At 41.4% G+C, this 23292-nt stretch overlaps 1 protein-coding gene across 2 annotated transcripts in view; it reads right to left on the bottom strand.

The window, feature by feature from the left end:
* PTPRB (protein tyrosine phosphatase receptor type B) overlaps positions 1-23292 on the bottom strand; it is a 112200-nt gene that overhangs the window by 72552 nt on the left and 16356 nt on the right. Inside the window, exons 1-2 of one of the 2 annotated variants that reach the window (XM_082742859.1) lie at positions 10848-11404; positions 10169-10442 (exon numbers count right to left, since the gene is read on the bottom strand). In XM_082742859.1, coding sequence (XP_082598985.1) covers positions 10169-10442; positions 10848-10901 — 328 coding nt within the window. In that variant the 5' untranslated portion in view covers positions 10902-11404. Of the gene's footprint in view, positions 1-10168; positions 10443-10847; positions 11405-23292 lie in introns of those variants that run through there. The other variant, XM_082742858.1, reaches the window with a different exon arrangement.

Genomic DNA, 23292 nt, shown 5'->3' with positions numbered 1-23292 from the left:
GTCACAGAAGCAGGGAATCGTCTAGGTGGAGTGTGTGGGCTTTGGGGTCAGACAGAACTCAGTTCAAGTCCTCGGCTCCGTCGTGGGTCAGTCACAAGACTTTGGACAAGTTACTTAACCTCTCTAAGCCTCCACCTTCCCCTCTGTCTGGGAGTATCATATAATCATATTCTCTCTCTCTCTCTATATATATATATTATATATAATATTCTATATATATTATATTATATATAATTTAATATATAATCTATATTCTTGGATGTTTGAGGAGGTGTAGAGCAGATTTTACCTGGCATAAATGGGCATTCAGTAATACAAACTTATGTTGTCTCCTTGAGCACAAAAAACGTTTCCCCTGAATCACTGACAAAATAGAGGCCAAAGTGGAATATAATTTTCTTTAAAGCTAAATTAGTAGCCCTAATTGCCTTCTTCGTTAAAAGAGAACACAAAAACTGGATAAAATCTTATCAGTTGATTCCCATGACCTAACTTTCTAACCATTAAGATAAAATTAAAAATTCCCAAGATGATTCTCATGTATAGGTTCTTGCAAAAAACAGAATTTTTTTTCTGGTAATATCATTTAAATTTTCTATTCTACATCTTAGTCTGTAATTAAGGACATCATCATAAAAAGAAAGAACTTAATTTCCCCTCCCAGAAAGTTTTTTCGTTGCCTGGCGAGAAAAAGATACTTCACTACCATGAGTCTCTAATAGCGGGCAAAACTCAAGAACAACCTTGTCATAGCCAACTGAGATGACACATTTTTGCTGAAGAGGCATTTTAAGGACAAGGATGGGAGGGACCTCAGCTTTCCAGTGATAGCTCAAACGAGATCAATACCGTCATCGATGTCTACAAGCCATCAATGTTTAAAGAAAATAATTGTATGGTCAGTATAATCTAAACCACATATAATCTACAAAGTATAAGCTATAGAAAATGAATTTTAAGGTTGCGTGCATAGAGGGTGAAGTTCAGAAATGCAGACTTTATCTAATCTCTCCAAGCCAGAAAACAAAACAGTCAATCCTTTGTACATCCGCTAGAACAAAGGAACAATGAGCCTGGGAAGTGCCTGGGCTGCGAGAACCTGCACTGGAAACAAACACTTAAAACCCCATTTATACTGCGATAAAGTTCTGTGCTGGCACTTGTCCACTATTGCTACAAATGTTGCAGAAGTTACATGGTTTTCAGACTTCTTTTCAATCTAAGCCCAAGGAAAACTCTGCTGTATTCACAGAAAATTTTCAATATTTTCTTAGAAACAAATCAGGTCCTTCCAAAAGGGGTGCGAATTTCATGTATATATACAAATGAATTTTATATATCTCAATATCTATTTGAAGGCAAAAGAGAGAGATTTCTGATGCCATTTCGAAATGTAGTTATATGTATGTAATCTTTTGATCATATGACAGGTTGCGCCTAATTAGAAAACCCTACTTGACTTACATAATTCATCGCTATGCCTAGAGGTGTCAATGCCCACAGGTGCATTTATAGCCTTTCTGATTTTTCCATGTATCACTCTGTAACTAGTGAAGTTTGATGAACTATAAGAACTGTGGAAAACCATAAATCAGTGATTTAATCTCAATCAATATATCAAAATGTATCATTAGCCATAAATTTGAGACATCTTTGTTTGCACTTCTCAGTTTCAGACAAACCTGGAATATGGAATGCAAAATGTAAAGTTCTGTGGTACTCATCATCTAGATGTCAATGAATCTACCAGTATCAGGAATCCTGACAATTTCATAAGTGATCTTGATGTCAAGCTCATTTTTCTGTTCTTCGAGGAAAAGATGAAGCTTAGCTAAATTTCTGAAAAAATGAATTCTTCTTTGTTTCCCTTTCTAAAAAATGGGACTTAGAAAGAAGGAGAAATTCATATATATAAAATGCAAGTAACAAGTAATATCTGCTTAAAAAAATCTTTTGTATGGCCACTAACACATTATTATTTATTGATATAGGAATTTGCAGTGTTTAGAATTTGAGATGATAATATTTACTTTGAAAATAAATTCAACCTTTTAACAACTGCAGGCCATCCATGAGCTAATGCCAAAGCTTTTCTCCCAGTCATTAGAGAAACACAGTATATCTATGTAGGATCTGATCATTTACAGTGAGTTTTCTCAGTTGGAATGGTTCAGAGACATGAAGTGACTCATTTAGGTCATGTATGTGATACGTAGTATAACTGAGATTCTAATACCTGCCTGCAAGTTTCTTCTATCACAGCTGTCCCAGGGGGGGATGTTGTCTTGAATGCATGTTCGGTGTCATAAAAAAAAAAAAACAAAAACACTCAAACCAGATTTTTATGGAAAATAATAGGTAAATTTACAGAATTTTCACTTGATGGTTAGACTACTGTTGCCAAGATAAAATGAATCACACATAATCACACATAAATCTAACTCTGTGGCTGTGAAAGTTACTCTGATTTTTTTTTTAATCTTTTCTTGACTCTTCCTTTTGCTTCCCTAATCTGACTGTCTTTATCTGAGACCCAACTACCTTAGATCTGAGCTGCTCCCCGAGTTTTCTGGGTGTCTTCCTTATTTTCTCCCTTTCCTCTACTGTTAGCAAATCACCTCTTGTCATATCCTCCCCATCGCCATCCTTGTCCTTCTTACAGAACCAAATCTTTCTGTGAGATGAAGTAAGCTTCTCCGTAGGCACTCAAGGTCACCTCAAATAGGATATTATTCCCCCTCCCCGCCACACACACAATTTATCTTTCACCACTAATTCTAATTTCACCACTAATCTTAGACTAATGACAGGGCCCATTTCTGTATCTCTACAGAAACTGGGATACTATTCTAGGTAAAAGTAGGGAAGCTAGGAGTCCGGAAGCTGCATTTTTGTAGCACTCTACATAGAATGGAAGGAACACCAACTATTTATCCAAAAAAAAATTGGGAATTTTCTTATGGAAATCAAGGTAAGGGTAGAGGAAAGCCACAAACAGATTTTTGTTTGTTTGTTTGTTTGGGGAGTTTTTTTGGGGGGGGGGGGTTGGTGAAGGTTTTTGAAAACAAGAAAGAACAAAATGACAAAGTAATTGCTCATAATCTGCAGTCAATTAAATGCATTTATAGAGGGATAATCTTCTTTTACTTTGTGATTGTGGCTGTTTGATCACAGGTGGCTTCCAGACTTATTTTAAGATGATGTACTCTACTGTGATAATTCATCAGAGTAAGATGCATTTGATGTATTGACTTTGTACACTAGATATGAAGGTCAAGTAGTAGCGGACTTTCCAAATTTTAATACCCCAAAAGGGAAATTCAAGCAGATTCCACAGAAATCTGCATCATCATTCACAGCTGTGTAGGGGGCCACCTTACTCTGAGGGTGTCCATCTTGGGCCCTGGGTCTGCAAGTCGCAGACTTAAGAATTTACAGTCTACTCAGGCACTTGAGATATATGCAGGAAAGCTAAACAAAAGTTGAATTATCAGGGAGGCTGACTCTGATGTCCGACTAGACGTGGGTCCGGATCCCATCGCTGTCACTCAGAGTCATGACTAAGCACCATGTTGGAGCTCTGTGCTGCTGTTTCCTCCTCTGTAACGACACCCCCTACACAGAGTTGTAAGCATTAAGTAACAGAGGGAATGGTAAGTGCAGCCCGCGCCCAGGCTGAGCTCTCAGTAAAGGGCAGCTGGTGCTCACGCTGCTGCTGTTCCTGCTCTTCAGAGGAATACAGGCCAGCAACGGGGCTAAAGGTGTCAACGGAGAATGACAGCCATGGGCTAAGGTCTCAGAGGCTGGCTCCACGAAGGACAGGAATCTGAGCACGTTTAGAAGGTCAAAGTGGGGAGTTTGAAGTCAGAGAAAGAAGGGGTGTTACAGAGTGAGAAGCAGATGAAGCTAAAGCACTTCTAGTGAACATCAGAGGGGCAAGTCTTTAAAAGTCGACTTGAAAAGTAGGAACAGCCCAGGGCGGCTTTAACCCCGCCATCCCCAGGACGGCCTTCAGGAGCCCCACTCCAATTCTTCGATATTAACAAGCGAGGCTTTCTCAATATTACCTAAAGTTCTGCATAAATGCCACAGAAAGAGAAGTCCCTTGGCCTCTCCTCTGCAGAAACTCATGATCTAGCCCTTGCGATGTGCTTCTAAGCCTTATTGTTAATTTAGGTATAGAGTGATATTGTGGTTATGTGAAAAATAATTCTTATCTTTCCAAAATGCATATTGAAATATGTATAAATGGAATCAAATGATGGCTTGGATTGCATCAAAATGATAGAGGGTGGGGGATGGGTGGAGATACAGAAGAAATAAGACTGGCTATCAGTTGGGAACTGTTAAAGGTGGGTGACGAGTACCCGGTAGTTAATTATACTATTCTGTTTCCTTTTTTACGTGTTGGAGTTTTTCCACATAAAAGTAAGGAAAGCAAAACCAAACCCCAAAATTCCTTGAAATCTATCTGCAAAACTACCTTGTTAACTTTATTTGCATATTATATGTTTAGGGGCATATATTCATCTTCATTGATATACATTCATACAGACAGAATGGGCTTGATTTCCCCTATAAAATCAGAAAGGCATTAGCATTATCCTTTATCCCCTAGGGGGATTCCAGCACATAGATGTCTGGAAATGGAAGGTGAAAAAATGATTCTTTGTTCTTCTCTTATTCTGTCTGGAAAAATAAGACTTTATGTCTTTCTTGCTAACCTGTAGAACGCCATGCTCACCCAGAGAAGTCAGACTGATGGGAAAAGCTTCCCAACCACTCAAAAGATCAACTTCAGAGAACTGGGTTGGTTCATTCCACATTCATAGCTTAGCTTGACCTTAGAATTCCTGAAACGAGTAGATTGCCAATGGCTGATTGCTAAATATTGAAATCATCACCAAACGTTCCACACAATTGAAAATCAATAGCTGCTTAAAATTTCTTCACTCTAAAACACATTTAATCATTATTCCATTTTTGTGTAGGGTAAGGATACATAGATTTAAGGTATTTTGTAATATATTTTTTCTTCTTTAAAAGTCGACTTGAAAAGTAGGAACAAAATATCACATGGTAATTTGAAAGAACTATTATCAACTTAAAAATTATATCTTTTCTGCAGAATAGTGGAAAGAATTGGAGCTGAGCCAGAAACCCAGGATTCAAGTTCTGGTTCTATTATACACTAGTTGTGTGAATTCTGATTAGTTAATTTTCACGAATATCAATCTTATCTCCAACCTGAAAGTAATAATAGTAAACTTACTGTGCACATAGTATGTGACAAACGCGATTCTAGAATTTATATGTGAACCAAATAAAATCGCAAAATGATCCTATGAAGTAGACATTCTATTTATTATCATCCCCATTTTATAAGTTAGGAAACAGGCCTGGAGAAGTTAGTAACTTGCTTGGCTAGGAAGTGTTGGAGCCGGCTGCTTCTAGATCTGAGCTCTCAACCGTTACACAACCTGCCCCTTTACAATAATCCCTAAAAATAAAATTAAACAATATATGGTCAGTATAATATGTATTTTATAGTCTTACCTACTAAGTAAAGTAGATGGACCTATTTTAGATACTATAAAAGCACAAGACAAATATTAGAGTATTAGTTTCTTCCTGGTTAAGGTAATACTCTTCAGTATTACAGATCTAGTCATGCATAAAGAGGAAGGCTACCAGAATCTTAATGCCAATGAATAATAGAAAAACTATGTCAATAGCTCTTAAACTTCACTGTGCATTGATTCACTGTGATATTTGTTTAAAATCTGATACCCCAGCCTCCACTCTTTCTAAATTCATTACATGTGGGGTAGAAGCCAATAATACATGCTTTTATAAGTTCTGCCAAAGATTTTGAGGGAAGTAGCTTACAGACATTATTGAGAAGTGCTGGCTTGTGTTTAAAGCTCTGTAAGTGTATGGGCTGAATTGTGTCCCTCTAAAATTCATACATTAAAGCCCTAAACCCCCAGTACCTCAGAATGGGACTGTATTTGGAGATAAGGCTTTTAAAGAGGTAATGGTGTTCCACTGAGGTTTTTAGGGTGGACCTTTATCCAATGACTGGTGTCCTTCTAGAACCCAGACAACCTAGGGGAATGAACATTAGAGAATCCTCAGAGAAAAAGCTGCTGACACGTTGATCTGGGACTTCTAGCCTCCAGAATTGTGAGACAATAAAGTTCTGTTATTTAAGTCACTTGGTCCAGTATTTTATCATGGAAGCCCTAGTAAACTAATTCAATAAGTAACATTGTGAAGAAGAAATAAGAGCTGATATGGTAACTTGGTAACTAATGCTTCTAAAGTGGTTTTTTTGTTTTTTGTTTTGTTGGTGGTTGTTGCTAAAGATAAAGGAGTTAGCCACATTAAAAGAGCTATTTTTTTTCACCCTTTGTTCTAGGCTGATTATTAAGTAGCTAAAACTAACAAGAAGGCATATGCTATTAAGATAGTCTGCCTGTAAGTGAAGTTCTTTACTACCAGACTACTTCCCTGGGTTTTATAACATACCTATAACCCAAGGAGAATAGATCATATTTTTAGAATACATATATTCCCCCACTGAAATGTTCACTTTATTCATTCATATCTATCCATCCACCCATTCATTAGCTATTCATTCATCCATTTCTACTTAATCAATATTTATTGAATACCAGTGTGTGAGATGCCATTTTTTAAAATGATTTTATTTATTTATTTGACAGACAGAGATCACAAGCAGGCAGAGAGGCAAGCAGAGAGAGGGGGCGGGGGAAGCAGGCTCCCTGCTGAGCAGAGAGCCTGATGGGGCTTGATCCCAGGACCCTGAGAACATGACCTGAGCCAAAGACAGAGGCTTTAACCCACTGAGCCCCAGGTGCCCTGAGATGTCATTTTAGATATTGGAAAGCTACTTCCCTTTTGTGGAAAGATAAAAGTCCCCCAAAACTTCTAAATGAAAACTCTAAGTTTTCATTAAACAAACTCAAGTGCCCTTAGGATGAATTCAAGTACGGAAATAAATGAAGTGGTCGAGGGGGAGTCCAGTGAATTGGTATCTAAAAGGAGAGATACTACAACTTAGCTCTGGAGAATTCCAGGCAGAGTGGCCCAGCTTTGACAAATCTTCCAATATTTTAGGGGAACCCATAAATCTGGCACTTACGTGAATTTTCTGTGTTTAATGCTGGCAAAAATCATCTGGATTTTTCGCAAATATTATGTGAGCCAAACAAAACGTATTAAGTTAGACACCTAGCTAGACACCCCAAGGGGTTACAAATTTGCAGCCCCCGCTTAGACTTGGAGGACAGTGTCAGAAAGGTGTTGGAGTTCTTCAATATTGTCTTCATTATTTGATTTCCAGTGAATTCATGACTAGATAATTTGACTTTCAAATTATTTTTGTTCACAGCTAATTAATTTGGCTTTCAGCTTATCATGGTTTTTGCATCAACCAGTCTAATGACCGAAGAAATCTGAGAAAGGTCTCATGTCTTCTCTGTGATGATGGCAGCATGGCACATAGGAGGCAGGGCAAGGTCTTCCTCTAGGAAAGAAGTGGGAAAGCTCTGTCCCCACCTTCATCATGAACTTCCCTCCCCTCTGTACAGACTGTAAGGACAGGGATCATGTTCTGTTCCTCATTCTTACAAGGACACCAGTCACCACTTGGCATAATTCCCTGCAGAATCCATGCTTGGTGAATGTTAGCTGAATCCATGTATGTTTTTTCAATTCTGGTTTCAAATCTGGAGTGAAACTGGTTGTTGCTAAAATAGTTCCCATGTAGTTAAAATTTTTTTTTAATATTTTAGGCCATGTCTACATGACAATAAATTAACCGAATTTTAGACAATTTATCTGGAAAAGCAACCTGACAATTCACACTTGGAATGATACAGAGATAATCTAAGCAACTGTTGTATCTCTAGTCTAATCATGTCTTGCTCTCATTCTCTTTTATCCTAGACCGACAAGACAGGCAAAACGGAATAGTAAAGCACAATACATTTTGAATAACTTTTTTTGTTTGAAGTTATATCTCAGACTTAATATTGTAGTCCTAGTTGGTCCTACTTTACTAAGAGTAAAACATGATTTGTAGAGTTCATCTTTGTAGCCTAGCAAATTAGAGAAATACTAGTACTTTCTCTCAACTAAATGAAAAATTCAAATATGTCCTTAAAATAAAGAAAGCACTAATGACAAAGAACAAATAACAACCACCCCCCAAAAAAATTCCTCCCTGAAACATTTAAAAAATATCTTAATTTTTAAAATGTTTATTTAAATAAAATTATTTTTAGAATATAGAGGATCCTAAGCATTATATCATCATACCAATAAGTGTGGGGGAAAAATATCATTATACAACCATCACCTACAAATTTTATCCTTCACAATATCACGGAGCTCATAGAATTTGTGGTGAAAAGTATATTTATGAGACTGTAAAAAGCAACTCTTTAAGAAAAATGTTGAAAACCTGAATGCTGATGAAGCCTTTTTTTAACTCAACATAGTCAATAAAATGCAAATATTTCTTACATTTCACAAACGTCTTTGGACTTGGAACACCTACGTGCATAATTACACTTGGAGTGCATTCTAACTAGTAACACCCACAGTGAGTCCTTTTCCTATTTTTAAAAACAGTTCTGCCCCCATTCAACAGACACCTTAACAAATGCAATGAACACATCTGGAAGTTCTATGTCATAAATTTCACAGCGTTAACAATCTGAGTGTTCACAAAACTATCCTCATGTACCAAAGGCCACCAGCTTTATGACTAAAAAGCTAACCACTTCAACTTCTGTGAAATGTTCTAATTATGCGGTTGATTTCAGTCTCTCTTTGATTCCATATAAAAACATTACCAAATTCTTCACAAGTGGTGTTTCTTTTCAATTTAAGTTCCTGCAAAACTCAGAAATTATCTCAGAGTTTCATCTGAAGTCAGCCAAGGGATGTAATAGGGCATTCTTAATCTTTCTCCAAAAAAAAAAAAAAAAGAGAGAGAATGAATATTTGATGGACTTGTTCCATGAACCCAGCTTCATTTCCTGACTCTGCTGTAGCTGTCCTGAGAACTGAATGTTCTCAGACCTTTCTAAAGACCGATAGCTAAGGAAGTCACCTTGGTTTGGGTTGAACATGAAATAGTAGTAAGGACAATACGTTTCTAAAATCTGACTTCCAGAATTTTTTCTGTAACACTTGACTTTCCGAGTAGAAGTAAAGTTTCACTATTGCAGCAAGTAAAGATAATGTTAAAAGGAAGACCTATGAAGTCAGGAAACATCAAAGGTGTTAGAGAATTTAGAGCACACCTAAAGGGTAGCTGACAGGAATTAACGAGGTGAGAGTACGACAGCCCTCCACCGAGGTGGTTGGCATTCGGTAAGAACTTGGACATGAACATGAGGGCCAAGTCTGACCCTCTTGTTTGGTAAGAACTTGGACATGAACAAGAGGGCCAAGTCTGACCCTCTTGTTTTATAGACAAGAAAACTGAGGCGGGAAAGACAAAACTCTTCCTATGTACACACGGAAGGGTTTACCAAAACTGTAAAGAAAATAAGTGACTTAAAGTTCAGAGTAATCAAAGGACCATCTCTGATATTACCGCGTTTTAGTTACTCAACTTACACAAATTAATTTTCATGCCCTCATTTGAAGGGACTTTCGAATTTTCCCCTATGAATGGCTCTATTCTATTCCTGAAGATTTTATGTCCTAGTTCCAAAAATAAAACTAAGTTGAGGAAAGGCATATCCCTAATCATTGCACTTCCATTATTTATTCTAAAAACATTTACTTAATATATTCCAGGGCTTGACAATTTAATGTGATGGAAGCTCAAACCACATCATTTTAACAAATTTAACAAACTCCTTCCACAGCCCACAGGCTCCTCTCTGCTGCACTCCCCCTTCAAAGAGTTAGTCCGCTGTCTTGCCCGCTAAGGAAATCTCTAAAAGTCAACCAAGCTGCTTCTGGCCAGAACTGAGGAAACTAAAAATCTTGGTCAATATTTATCTTCACAGGTATTTTTACCTTCATTTTTTGTATGTCCGGAACTCAAATGAAACACCAGTGTGAAAAGGCAGGGCTCAGCCCAGAGTGGGCTGGCTGTCCCATTGCACCTGTCACCCCTTACCTGTTTGCAAGACCACAGTTCTCTCTTCTCCATCCAGAGACACAATCCTGAAGTTATAGGTGGTTCCCGCTTGCAAATCCTTGGGGTAACATCCGTAGGTGGTGTTGTCTACCCGCGTGGGGTGGCACCATGCGACCCCGGACGTGTCACTGCTATAGATGAGGCTGAAGTTACAGGGTGACCCCAAAGTTCTCCACTGGAGAGACGCGGACCGGCTGAAGACCTTGGACTCCGTCAGGGTGAAGTTACATCTCACTGGCTCCCCCAGTCCAGTCTGCAAAGGAACCAGAGGCAGCTGAAACCCAGTCGAGAACGCCCAGGGACTTGTCCACAGCAAGGTCCCCAAGCCGCCTCCTCAGTCCTCACTCCCAGCCTCAGCCCAGCCCTTTGCCCTCCAGCCAGAGGAAAGACCCGCGGAGGAGGTGGGTGGCAACTTTCTCCCCGGCCGCTCTTTCTCGGGAGCAGCTGGAGAGAAGGAAAGCGGCTTTGTGCCTTTGACAGTAGGATGAGCTGTCAGTCCGGCCGGGGGCTCAGAAGAGGACCTTTCTTCCCAAGGGAGAGGAAGACATTCGGCCATCTCACTCTGCAAACCACAACCCAGGCGACCCGACAGCCGAGTGGGAGTTCGGTCGTCGGCAGGGAGGGGCGCGTCGGCCGCCACCTCTCTCGGGCCACTCACCTGTAGCAGGCTCAGCGCGGTCCACAAGGCCAGCCGCGCTCCATGGCTCAGCATCGCGCTCAGCCGGCACCACCCCGACTCCGCAGAGGGGCTGGGGCGCGCGGGGCGGCCCCGACGGCCCGCGCGGGGGCCACCTGTTGCGCGCGCTCAGCGCGCCCCGCGGGCGCACAGCGCTTCCCTCCCGGAGGGCCACGCGCAGGGGCCGCCGCGGTCGCTGTCGTCGCCGCCGCCGCCGCTGCTGCTGCTGCCGCCCCGGGCGGGCTGCGGACGCGAGAGGCGGCGGGGGCAGGCAGCGCGCCGCCCTTCCCACGCTGCCATGCTGACCCGCGCTGCCTCGCCCCGGGTCCCGGCCGCGGACTTCCGCAATCAAAAGGCAATTTCCTCGTCTCCCGGCAAAGGAACAATGCGCCGGCGAGGGAGGGAGCCCCGAGGAGCCAACGCCTGAGGCTGCCAAGGGGGCCCGAGGCGGGCCCCCGCTGCACCGCGCCGCCGCCTCCCTGGCCTGGGGGTCCCGTCCGGGCCCGCCGGGCTCTGCCTCCTCCTCCTCTCCCGCGACTTTCACTTTTTCCCACTCGGTGGTCCTCCCCACCCCCCGCCCCACCCCCCGCCGTCGGAGCCGCAATCAGTACTCGCTCCCTCTCACTTTCCAGCACCCCCCACCCCCTTCCTCGCTCCACACCCAGCGCCTCCCCCCTCCCTATCTTCCTTCCTATCTTCCTCATCTGCTTTCTCCAGGGCCTCTTTTTCCCAGGATTAAACTTGACCGCAGCAGATTTCCCTAGGTCGCCTCCAGTCCTTCCTGAAGACTTTTATTAGAGAGTGCTTTTGCCCTTCTCACCTCAAAGCATTCATTTGTCCCATTGCACATCCCCCTGACACCAGCAAGAGAAAAGGACCCCCAAAGGATCTTGTCCATTGTCAACTTGACCTTTATTTTTCTCTGCCATTCACTTTCCCCTGTCTCTCGTGTAGAGGTCCTTGTCCTCCCTAAATCTTATGCAAATGGTGCTGACCAAGAACAAAGGTAATCACTGCCAGTTGTTCAACCCACAAAGCAAATTGCAGAGCAGTTTCATCACTGACCATCCAGTAGTCAATACCATTTCATCCATAATTGTCTGAGCAATATAAGAAAGCTGTAAAACTCTCCTTTGAGGAAAATACGATGGATGGCTCAGTTCCCAATTCTATTACAAAAACCCGAATTTACTCAGTTTTCAGCGCTAACTATAGCTTTTTAGCAACTGTCTCAGTACTTGAATCATCATGTATCTGAGAATGGATTTGAAAAGAGTTCCTAGTAACCAAAGAGCAAAAATGTTTCATTGTACACAGGTGATACACGCAAAATATTGCAACAACTTTTTATAGTGCTCGATTGCTTTTCTTGGGTGCCTGCCCTGACAACTGCCAGAAGAGATGAGATTTTTACACATTTTAATTTTCAAAACCGAATTCTCTGGAGCTAAATTAATGTGAAGAATGTCAGAGTCCCTTCTTTTTCAGATACTATACAGAAAGCTAGAGTATCAACTTCTCTATAAACTGTATCTACTTTGAGGATAAGCAGAAAAAGGTGAAAATTGTTTTGATCCTTTTAGAAAACATGTTTTTAAGAGATCTTTAAATTAAAAAATGAAATTTCTATCCCTTCAGGGATCCTATGGGCTTTAAATCTGCAGCCAGACCAGAGATCTCAAATCTCCTTTTCAAGTTAGCAAACACTCAAAGGTCAAATCTGAACCATGTGTATTTCTGGGAAGACAATCTTTCCTATTTCCCTACCCGGATGACTTGCCTTCCAAGAGAGCTTTTCTCCCCCTCTGTATTTTGCCCACAAGTTCAAAGGCTTTTCAAGCCTGACACGCCTCTGCAGCATCAGAGGCGGCCCCTCCTCTCTCCATTACATACAGGCTGCCTTCTAGCCTTACAGGGGTCTTTTTGCAGCTTCGTTCCTTTTCGACATTCATTACCTTTCTCTTTTCTTGCTGTATTCTGAAAACAATGTGGTTTCCTGTCTGTCAAACTGGAATTACACCACTCTGAATACTTCCCAGAGCTGTTAGGAAGAATAAATAAGGTCACAGATGTGAAAGCACCTTTTGTGAACATTTACATGCTGTGCAGGTGTTGGTTTACTTGGTCATAGATTACATCCCCATCACCTTTTTTTTCTCTCTTTTAAATTCATCCATCATGTAGGTTGCACCTTTCTAGCTTCTGCTGTCTCTCTTTCGCTTTGTCTTTTCCACTGAGGTTTATAGAATTTTCTCATAAATTGACCGGCACACTTGATTTATCTTCTCACCCAAATATACTAAATACTCTTTTCTGTCCTTTGCCCAAATCCTCAATAAATCTGATCTCCCCCAAGTTTTGCCGACCATCTTTTCTTTTTCTTTTTAAACACTACATGCCACGACCTATTGTACACTATAAATTCATCTAAAAATTATACTTCATTTTCAACATACTGTCTAACATTCTTCCTATAATCCTTCCTTCGGTGTAGGAAAAAAGGCAAAACTTGAAGGCCTAATCAAATAAGGCGACAACAAAAAATCCTTATAACACAGTTTAGATTATTCTAGGTTATTAGCAGTGGTCTGCTAATAATGCCCTTGGAAATAAGAATTAGGAAAAGAAGAAATGATTTCTTTAAATAGGGTTCTTTTATTTTTGGTCTATCAGACACATATATTTAGAATCATGTGTTGTCATTTTTTTTACTATTGATGTATATGAAGAATGATTGAAGGAAAGGCCCAGTAGTGGTCACAGACATTTCTTTTCCAAAGTTATATAACTCGTAGTTCTTTTTCCTGGAGAATCTTAAGGCTTACAGGAGAGTTCCCCCCAAAATTAGGGTGTCCTAAGTAGCCCATAGGGATTCACATAGTATGAAACAATGAGGAAAAGTTCAAACTCAGGCTCTTACTGATTACATTTTTCTTTTTAAAAAGCACATAATAATATGAGAAATTAGAGAGAACTGTAACAGATTAAAGGCAGTTTGGGACTGGGGAAAGTTGCCAGATACTGTTATTTCCTATCAGGAGTATTTGAAACTACTGTACGAAGTATAAATAAATTGATTCATTTTTCTTCTTTGTTCTCATCTTTGTTTGGAATTCCTCGACTTCTTTTGAACCAATTTATCCTGCATCATGACAATGTGTGTGCTTTGGCTACTGCCTTCCAGGAATTTGGGACCAGCGATGACCACTTCTCCTTGCCACAAAGAAACCCATCCCAGACTGCATGGGAGGGGCGGGGCAGCTTCTGATTAGACGTAGTGGAAAGACAGCTGCCTTTTAAACAAATTGTCATAGCGATTAATTGTTCTAGTTTACATAGTCATAAATTATGAATTCATGGATGAAGGCACAGCTCTTGTCAGCTTATGAACACAGATGTTGAATGATAAACAACCGGTCCTCAGGGGTCCAGGGACCACACTTTGAGAACTGCTACTGTAGATCAGGATTTGAGCTGGGTGTGGGAAATGTTATGAGAAGGAGGGGAGGGCAGAGTAAATTGCTCAAGTTACTGGTTAATCCAAACTCCTCACCCATGCTCTAAAAAGCCTTTCACAGCTTGGCCTCTCTTCTTCTTGCCTCCTATGCTCCAGTGGCCTGGGTCTGATAACTCATTTGCTCATTCACTCAGCAAATATTGACTGCACACCTACTGTGTGCCTGGGGTTTGGAGACACCCAAACACAGAACTGATCTTTTCCTGCCTCAGGGCCTTTATACCTGCCTTTTCATCTTCTTGGACCACCCCTCCCCAGATTCTGTTTGGTTATTTTCCTTTCAGTCTTTAGGTCTCAGCTTCAACCCACCCTTATGGGGACAGACCCCTTCTGACCACAGAAGGAAAAAGTGTCCTTTTACTATTATTCATTGCCAGCAATACATTTGTTTAATTCAGAGCATTAATGACACCGGGTAATTATATAATGCCTTATACACTTATGACTGCCTGCCTTTCCCAAGCCGATGGAGAATTCTCTCAGGTCAATCTTCTTCTTCTTGCATGGAGCTTGGCCTAAGAGTTTCAACAAACATTTGCTGAACGAAGGGATTAATGAAGAAAGGAAGGGAGGCAGGAAGGAATCTTTGTACTTGCTCAGTAAATATCGTCATGTGGATACTCAAAACAAGTCCTTGTAACCATGTTCTTGCGGGATGCCTCAAATATCATCTGGGAAGGAAGGGAGGAAAAGAGAAGAGGAAAAAAGGAGAAAGGGTAAAGGAACCAAAGAAGAGAGGATTGATTTGGAAGAGAAGGTGCTGAAAAAAGATACAAGAGGGAGGGAAGATATAAGGAGGAAAAGAGAGTGGGGAGGAAGTCCTATCCTTCTGCATGGTGTTTCTCAAAGTGCAGCAGCAGTATCTTCTGAGAACTTGCCAGAAATGTAAATTCTAGTCCTTATCACAACCCAAGAGATTAACAATGCTATGGTGGAGCCATTAAAAAAAAACAAACTAACCCTGCCACCAGATATCATTTTTTATTAAAGAGAGTTAATAATGTCTTACTGTTCTTTTTCTTTTAAATTCTGAGCTCTCTGGTTACAAGGAGCTGGGTAAGTGATTTAGAAGGTCTTAAACTATTTTAGAGTGTGTCAAATAAGTACATTGGTGATATATAATAATATATTTCATATAATATATATGCATATTTATGTTATATAAAATATATTTTTTTCTATTACATATATTTAGAACAAAGTTTATATTTTTAACTTCTCAATAAAAATAAAATGTGGATGCTGAAGGAAAAAGGATCAACATGCAACAGACTTAATAAATATCAGGTGACAGGTCAATTCTGATGCTTTTTTCTTCAAGGAAGTACTTTTGTCACAAGACTCATGTGTGTTTCCCAGATATTGTTAAAAGGAAGAAAGTCTAGCAATCAGGGACCGTGTTCACTAAAAAGGTCTGTAAGATGATGAATCCTTTCTTGAGTTTTGTTTTGTTTTTAAAGATTTCATTTATTTATTAGAGATCACAAGGAGGCAGAGAGACAGGCAGAGAGAGAGGAGGAAGCAGGCTCCCTGCTGAGCAGAGAGCCCCATGTGGGCCTTAATTCCAGGATCCTGAGATCATGACCTGAGCTGAAGGCAGAGACTTTAACCCACTGAGCCATCCAGGCGCCCATCCCAGTTTTAATTCAAATTGGCTTAATACTGAATTAGGACAAAAATGAATACATTTTAACTGGAAGGTGTCTTGCATTTAAAAAGAGGTGCCTTAAAATTTAAGGGGAAGTAATTTTGATAAGCAGCTTTTTCTTTCTTTCTTTTATTTTTATTTTTTTTTAAAGGACCGTGACTATACTCTTTTGTGTTTACCATTTTGGGGAAACTTATATTTCAAGGACTTTCTCTAGCCTTCTAGGTCATTAACTTCTTGGTCATAGGTCTCCAGGAAAATGGAAATAATATATGCTTGGGAGGGGTGGGTAGGAGTTGTAAGGATTAAATGACAAGGTCAGTGTTGTGTAAGGCATGGTCCTTGGCTAAAGGGTGCAACACATGTTAGATATGACGATTATTAGTGGTAATCATACTATATGAATACAAATAAATCATGGATGGCTAGCATGCCGTAATGCTAGAGCATGAAGTCCGTGGATGAGAATGCTTTTCTGAGAACAATCGAATGATAATAAATTAGCATGGCATTCTATCTCGTACCCAAAAGGAACTCTGCAGTAGATGAGTACAAAAGACATCCAAGGGCTGCTTTAGCTGGTGGTCATGCCCAGGTTTTTTTAAGTCCTGGAAGTGGGGGAGGGGTGCCGGATAAGCCTCTAGCACTAGGCTCCACCATCTCTCTCAGCAGACGTATCTCCAAGGCTTCCTGGTATTTCTTTCTACACCAGTGTCTCATCCTCTTCCCTCCCCTAGGTGGTGGTTGTTACTGGTTTCTTCTTTTTTTTAATCTAGAGGAAAAGGGCTTCGCATAGTGTTTGTCATAGCTTTGTCACCATACACAGATGAATGTCTTAAAACTAGGTGTGACCATAAACGAATCACCTTTTCAACCTCAGCTGCTTCTGCTTCTGGGGCTTAGTCCCCACCACCCCAACCCCAGAAACCATCTGGTCTCAAACAGCCGGTGGAGTCTAGGTGTCAGGGCACCCTGGGGCTATGTGGGCGTGGCCGCTTCACATTCTAGTTTCAGGAACTAGCTCTGGCTTTCCACTGAAGTCCAAACCCTACCGCAGCAGACAGACAAATCGTGGCTTAACACTGGCTCTCCGGGAAAGGAGAACAAAAACAAACAAATGATCACCTATTTCCTCTGCCCTCGAAAGTGATGATTGGAGGGTGGAGTCTCTGTCCTCTTTTTTTTTTTTTTTTTTTTTTTTCTGGGTATCACTGTGGCTAGTGCATTACTTCCCAGGATTCTCTGAAGGTCACAAACACAGGGCTCAGTTTCTGACCAGCACGCTTGCCTTTTCTGGATTTTATAGTGTGATCTTAACATTGTTTTGAGAAGACTAGAGTACGTGGCTAATGTTAAGAACAACAGATTTTACATTTTAAATAATCTGGGCTTTGATTTTTCTTAACCAAATCAAGAGATAGAGACTTGTTGGGTCCACATTCTTGCGTGCTTCTTCCCTACAGCTCCCCCACCCCACAGCACCCCCTTCTCTGCTGGAGGAGCGAGGCAGAGCATCCTGTAGTCCCCTGGATGTTGGGGCTGATGGTGATCAAAGAGGAAGATCAAAGGTTCTTATCACGTTTTTCAATAATGTAATGATAACACTATCGCCTAGATTATAAGCCTCGTGAAGGAAAGAGCCCGTGTATCTTCATTATCTAACCCACACCCCCAGGTTGTGGAGACTCAGTGTCTACTTTCTATTGACAGAGGAAACATCCATAGCCCCACCACTAAACAAGGGCATGACTAAGTGTTTGTAAATCTGAAACACAATGTCATTCTTCAGCTCTCCAATGCAGACCCGGTACCCTTAGCATCACAGAATCCAAGAATACCTAATACTTAAGCCTTGGGATAAACTAGTGACCAGTCAGCCCCTGATCTAAATAGTCAGACCCTGTCTACTCCGTCAAAGAGCTAATGCTTCTCCAATGATCAGGAGGTCATTTAATTCAGACCGCTAGCAAAGTCCAATCTTTCAGTATTGTCTCCACAGCTGTGCTGTTCTGGGCCACAAGAACAGCAATAGAGCAAACACAAAAGCTAACAGATGCACAGACGAAGGGCAAGCACCTGGCAAAGCTCTACCTACGGGCTATACTTCCTGGCCAACATCTGTTAGAAATCCAAAACAGAAGAGATTCAAAGAAAAAGAGGTACCTTCCATGTAGTTCCCAAACAGAAGTTGGGAACTGGTTGGGATCTCATTTGGATCTAGCAATGGGAGTTATGTGTTTTTTTTTTTTTTTTTTTTTTTTTTTTTAATAGCAGGTAGAGGGAGAAGTGGACTCCACACTGAGCAAAGAGACCTATGTGGGGTTCAATCCCAGGACCCTGGGATCATGAGCTGAGTTGAAGGCAGATGCTTAACCATCTGAGCCACCCAGGCATCGGGAGCTGGGAGTTTTCTGTTGCCAGCTCCCCGAAAGTATGGGAAGAGTAGAAAGGATTTTTACTTTAAAGACACAGCACTGGAATTCATAGCACTTCCCCTTTCAGTTGTTATTGTGTGTGTGGAATACGCGGCTGCAGTCGCTAGGCAGCTGGGCGAAGTTCCAGAGATTTAAAGCACTTGTCTCTTGCAGAGCTCTTTAGCTTATCTTCAGACTTACCAGCTGGCTCCTCCGCCAGCTCTGACTCTTGGCTTTACTGTTCTTTCTTGCAAACTCATCATCATTTTTTTCACGGTGTTTGCTTTCCTCGTCCTCTGCCCCGCATCTTCTTGCCCTTTTGTCCTTGAACAAGGCAGACAGGTCTCTGTCGGAGCCGCTGGTCTATGCCTAACACAGGAGCATCCCTCTAAAAGCCCATTAAGCAAACTACTCTTTTTATTTTTTAAATTTTTTATTTTTTCAAACTTACACATTGTAAGAGGTGTACAGAATGCTTCTATATGCCCTTACCCAGACCCACTAATTCTGTTGTTGTTGTTTTAACATTTCCCCACATTCATTTTCTCCTTCTCTCCTTCTCTCCATATATACTGCTTTTACCTGAACTAAACATTTAGAGTTGGTCGCATATATTCTGAGTTAAGCTTGTCATCTCATGAAGTTATCAAATTCATGAAATTCCCAATTGTTAAAATACTTTAATCCACAATCCATGTTTCAATTTTGTTATTTGTCTCAATAACGTCCTTTTCAGTGTTTGGGGCTTTTTTTTTTTTTTTGGTTGTTGTTGTTTGTTTTTGTTTTTTGTGGGTTTTTTTTTCTCTCCCCAGTAAGGATCCAGCTTAGGGTCCTATATTTCATTGTCAAGTATCTTAATCTTCTTTAATCTGGATTAAATTCCAATTCCAATTCCTCAGCCTTTTGAAATGATGCTTGTGACATTGGCCTTTTTGAAGGATATGGGTCAGTTATTTCTATAGTATTGTCCTTTGTTTGCATTTATCGGATATTTCCTTGCAATTCAATTCAGATTATACCTCTCCAGCAGGACTTCCCCCCTTCTCTTGTGGTGCTCATTCCAACAAGCTGATTATTCAGTTATTCTCCAAGGGATCGCAGAACTAATCGCGTATTACAATCAAGGGGGAGATTTTGACACCCTAGGTGCTGAGGTCCTGTGTTAGTAAATGCTGATTCAGTAGGACTGAGGCAGAATTTTAGAACCTGTATCTTTAAAACTCTTCCCAGGTGATTCTGATGTATGCAAGGCCAGGGTAGAGGGCCACAGACTTTCTAGGTCAATTAGCACGTCCCCCTTTCTCCTTTGATATCATTTTCTCCTTTCTTTGCGATTTTCCCCTGCTGCATCTAGTAGCCCTTACCTACTCAGGGAAACCAAGGTGCCAGAGAAATCCTGGAGAGTTAAGGAGCACGTGTCAATGCACATGTCTGTTTCATGGTTGCATTTCTATGTACACGATTTATATTGTGACAAAATATGAACATAGTTTTCTGTGCACACAAAGCAGAAAGTAATGCAGATCATAATGAAAAGAAAAGCAGGGAAAAGAAAAATCCTTGAGATTTTAAAGCTGGCGGGCTTTAAATTCAAGTGAATTATAGATCCTTTTATACTATTGGCACATGGCAATCCCCGTTAGCTGGCAAACGAGAAAATTCTCCATCAGAATTAGGCTTGAATGATGCTAATTTATAAATTCTGGTCTTTAGGAACACATCCCTTCCATAAGATACTACTCCTTAGAATGACCTTTCTGCCCGTCAGCAGTCTCAGAATCTGCTTGTGCTGTATCCTGAGCACAATAGAAAATCTAGTAAGAGTCCTTGGTCATGAGGAATGATTAGGGAATGGTTTTAGGGTTCTGTCTTTTGTTTTTTTTTTTTTTTTTTGTCTTTGTTTTGTTATTTGCTATATCTTTGCACTTCTCCCTCTGGGTAAAGGGGGAGTATTGTCCTCTCCAGTTTTGGCCACAGAATAGTGGTAGCAGCGGGACACCTCCCCTCTAGACTTGAAGTAACACAATAAAGGGGGTTACCCCAGACTTGAGGGAGGTAGGAGGAGGTGGGGATTTTCTGCCTTTACCTCCTTACTTATTTGGAGTCTCACAGCGGACTGTGATCTCTTTGAAGGCCGAATGGAAGGAAGCACAGAACAGTTCAGGCCAGAACAGCACCACAATGGCTATTCATGATGGAGGAAATGCAATCCCTCTCCCAGGCCAGGGCAGGGTGGGGAGGAAGGGGGTGTGCCTTCAAACAAGATTCATGGATCTTTAGCAGAATCTGAACCAACCGGGAACATTTTATTTTTTTTTTTTAAATCGTGTTCAACATGGTAGCCCTCTCAAGGCATTTTCGTGGAGTGATGTCAGCTTCTCTGGTTCTTACAACTCTGTGAAGCAGGCAGGGTGGCAATGATGAAGCAGAAACAAGAAGCTGGTTTAACGGTTATCATGGTCGGCTACTTGTCACGTGTGGCCAATGGCCCACGCACTCAATCCAATGGAAATCCTCACATGGCATTACGAGGCAGCATACCCTTAGTTAGCTTTATTTTAAAGAAGAAGCAATTATGACTGGAGTTGAATAACTAGTAAATGCCACCCTCAGTATTTAAGCCAGGTTCCTGTGACATGGGAGACCTAGCCCTTACCGTTACATCACACCATCTCCATCGTGGTCACATGGCTGAGAGGGGGCGCAGAATGGACTTCTCTTTAGAGTCCACTACTCAAACAACAGATAGAGGCGGGTTAGATTTTGAAGCTAAAGTGAAGTCCAAAGTCGACCCTCTATTCCTTTGGAGACCACTTCATACTGATTCTGCCTCCTGCCCCCCATGGCTCAGGTCTCCCAGGAGACTGACTTCCTGCTGCCTCCAGCCCTGCCCATCTCACCCTGCCCATGGTGAATGGCTGGACTATGCAGGCACACTTCTGACAACTACATCTGGCTTCATCTGCAAGGGGGCCAGTGCACAAAGACTCAGTTTATCTTAGTGGGGGTGGGATATTGGGAGGCCTGGCTAAGAGTGTGCATGGGGCTGGAATCTAGCCCATGTCCCATTACCATGTTTTGGGCATTCGTGGTGGAACTGTCTGCTTGGAAACATCCTTTTCTAATTACCACAACGACCCTGGGGTCTAGCTGCCATTCCCTATCTGCCCAGGCTCCACTTTAACCAACCCAGCTCCCATACCCTCTGGGAAGGAACAGCAGGAGGCTGTGATTAGATAAATTAATTTCTACTACTTGATTATTGAACTTTTGTAGCATCCTGACCCACCCCCTCATAACACTATTAATATACCCAAGTGCCATCAGTGGTGGGAAACTAAGGCATCTAGAACTCTATGAGGGAGATGTTACTGGTCAGGGACAAGATTTTCTAGGTCAGTGGTTCTTAAACTTCGAGGGATCTGTGTGACTTGGAGGACTTGTTAAAACAGGGATTTCTGTGTCCTACACCCAGAATTTGTGATTCAGTAGGTCTAAATTCTGGGTCTGGAGTCCCTACTTTGAGAACAACTGATCTAGATATTTCCTAACTCACATGGTAGACAGACTTCAGGTTTCACCAACTTTGTCCCTGTAAAGACACACATGACCACATAACACTATCATCATGGTATAGATAACAACACTGGCTAACAGTAACCACAGAGAGGTTTCTAGCACTGCTAGGCACATGACTGCTGTTAGATGATTTAATTCATGTCCAGGGTAAGGGAAAGAGAGCAATAGAAAGAGAGAGGGGGCGAGTTAATTTTGAAGCGACCTACTGACCCAAGTCTACAACCTTCCAAAGACAGACCCTTCACATTGGCAGGTGAGGATGTGAAGAACGAGGGGAAAAGAAAAAAGTAGGAGAAAATCTGCTCCAAAAGGGTCAACTAGGACAACGTTGCAGTAGCATTACTAGTAATTGTTTCAAATTATGTCCTCACTGGTATTTGCCTTCATTAACAGGAGTTCTAGGTGAGAGCATAAAGTGAGCAGGTGTGCAGGGGTGTGTGTGTGCGTGTGTGTGCGTGCACACGTGTACAACCTTCTTCTTGATCTACCATTTTCCCTCATTTGACCTTGGGCAAGTTTTCAGCCTCTTTAAACTTAAGCTACAAGTCTGCAAAATAATAATAATAATTGTAACAAAAACATAATAAATATCATGATAGATGATTTAATGGCTGTAGTTTCATTCTATCCAATACGTGTGGCCCTACACAATGCGACTTTGCAGACTTTCCCATCAAATGTGAGGTCTGTCTCCCCTACCCTCAAATCTGACCTGGCCACATTGATCCATGGAATGTGGCAGAAGTGATGTGTGATTCTAGAACCTGGGCCTCAAGAGGTTCCACCTTTGTCTTCTTGCAGAACTCCGCTAAGCCATTATATAAAGACGCTGCGGTAGCCTACCAGATGCATAGAGGTTGTGGAGACGAACAGAGATACCCCATCCTGCAGCCAGCACTGACTGCTAGTCATGCAAGGAAGGCTATTGGGAATCTTCTAGTTCAGCTTACCCTCCAAGCTAAACGCACCATGGGGGTAAGCTCAGGTGAGACCAGCAGAGAAACCACCCAACTAATCCACAAAATCATGAGAAATAGTAAATTGTCATTTTGTTAAACTAAGTTTTGGGATGGTTTGTTATGCAGTGATGGAAAATGGATACAAATACCCACCACCCAGAGTAAATCAAAGTGCTTAGCATAGTTTCTGGCACACAAATCTTAGATACTATTTTTATCTCCTAGATTCTCTTCTTTGTAGATACTGCACAGTATCTCTTCATGTCTCATTCCTCATAACTCAGAAAGACTGTTGATGAAAGGGAAAGAC

The sequence above is a fragment of the Mustela nivalis genome, assembly GCF_964662115.1.
Source record: "Mustela nivalis genome assembly, chromosome: 7".
NCBI lineage: Eukaryota > Metazoa > Chordata > Mammalia > Carnivora > Mustelidae > Mustela > Mustela nivalis.
The sequence above is the reverse complement of the archived record's forward strand: the minus strand, read 5'-3'. Positions and strand labels throughout refer to the sequence as shown.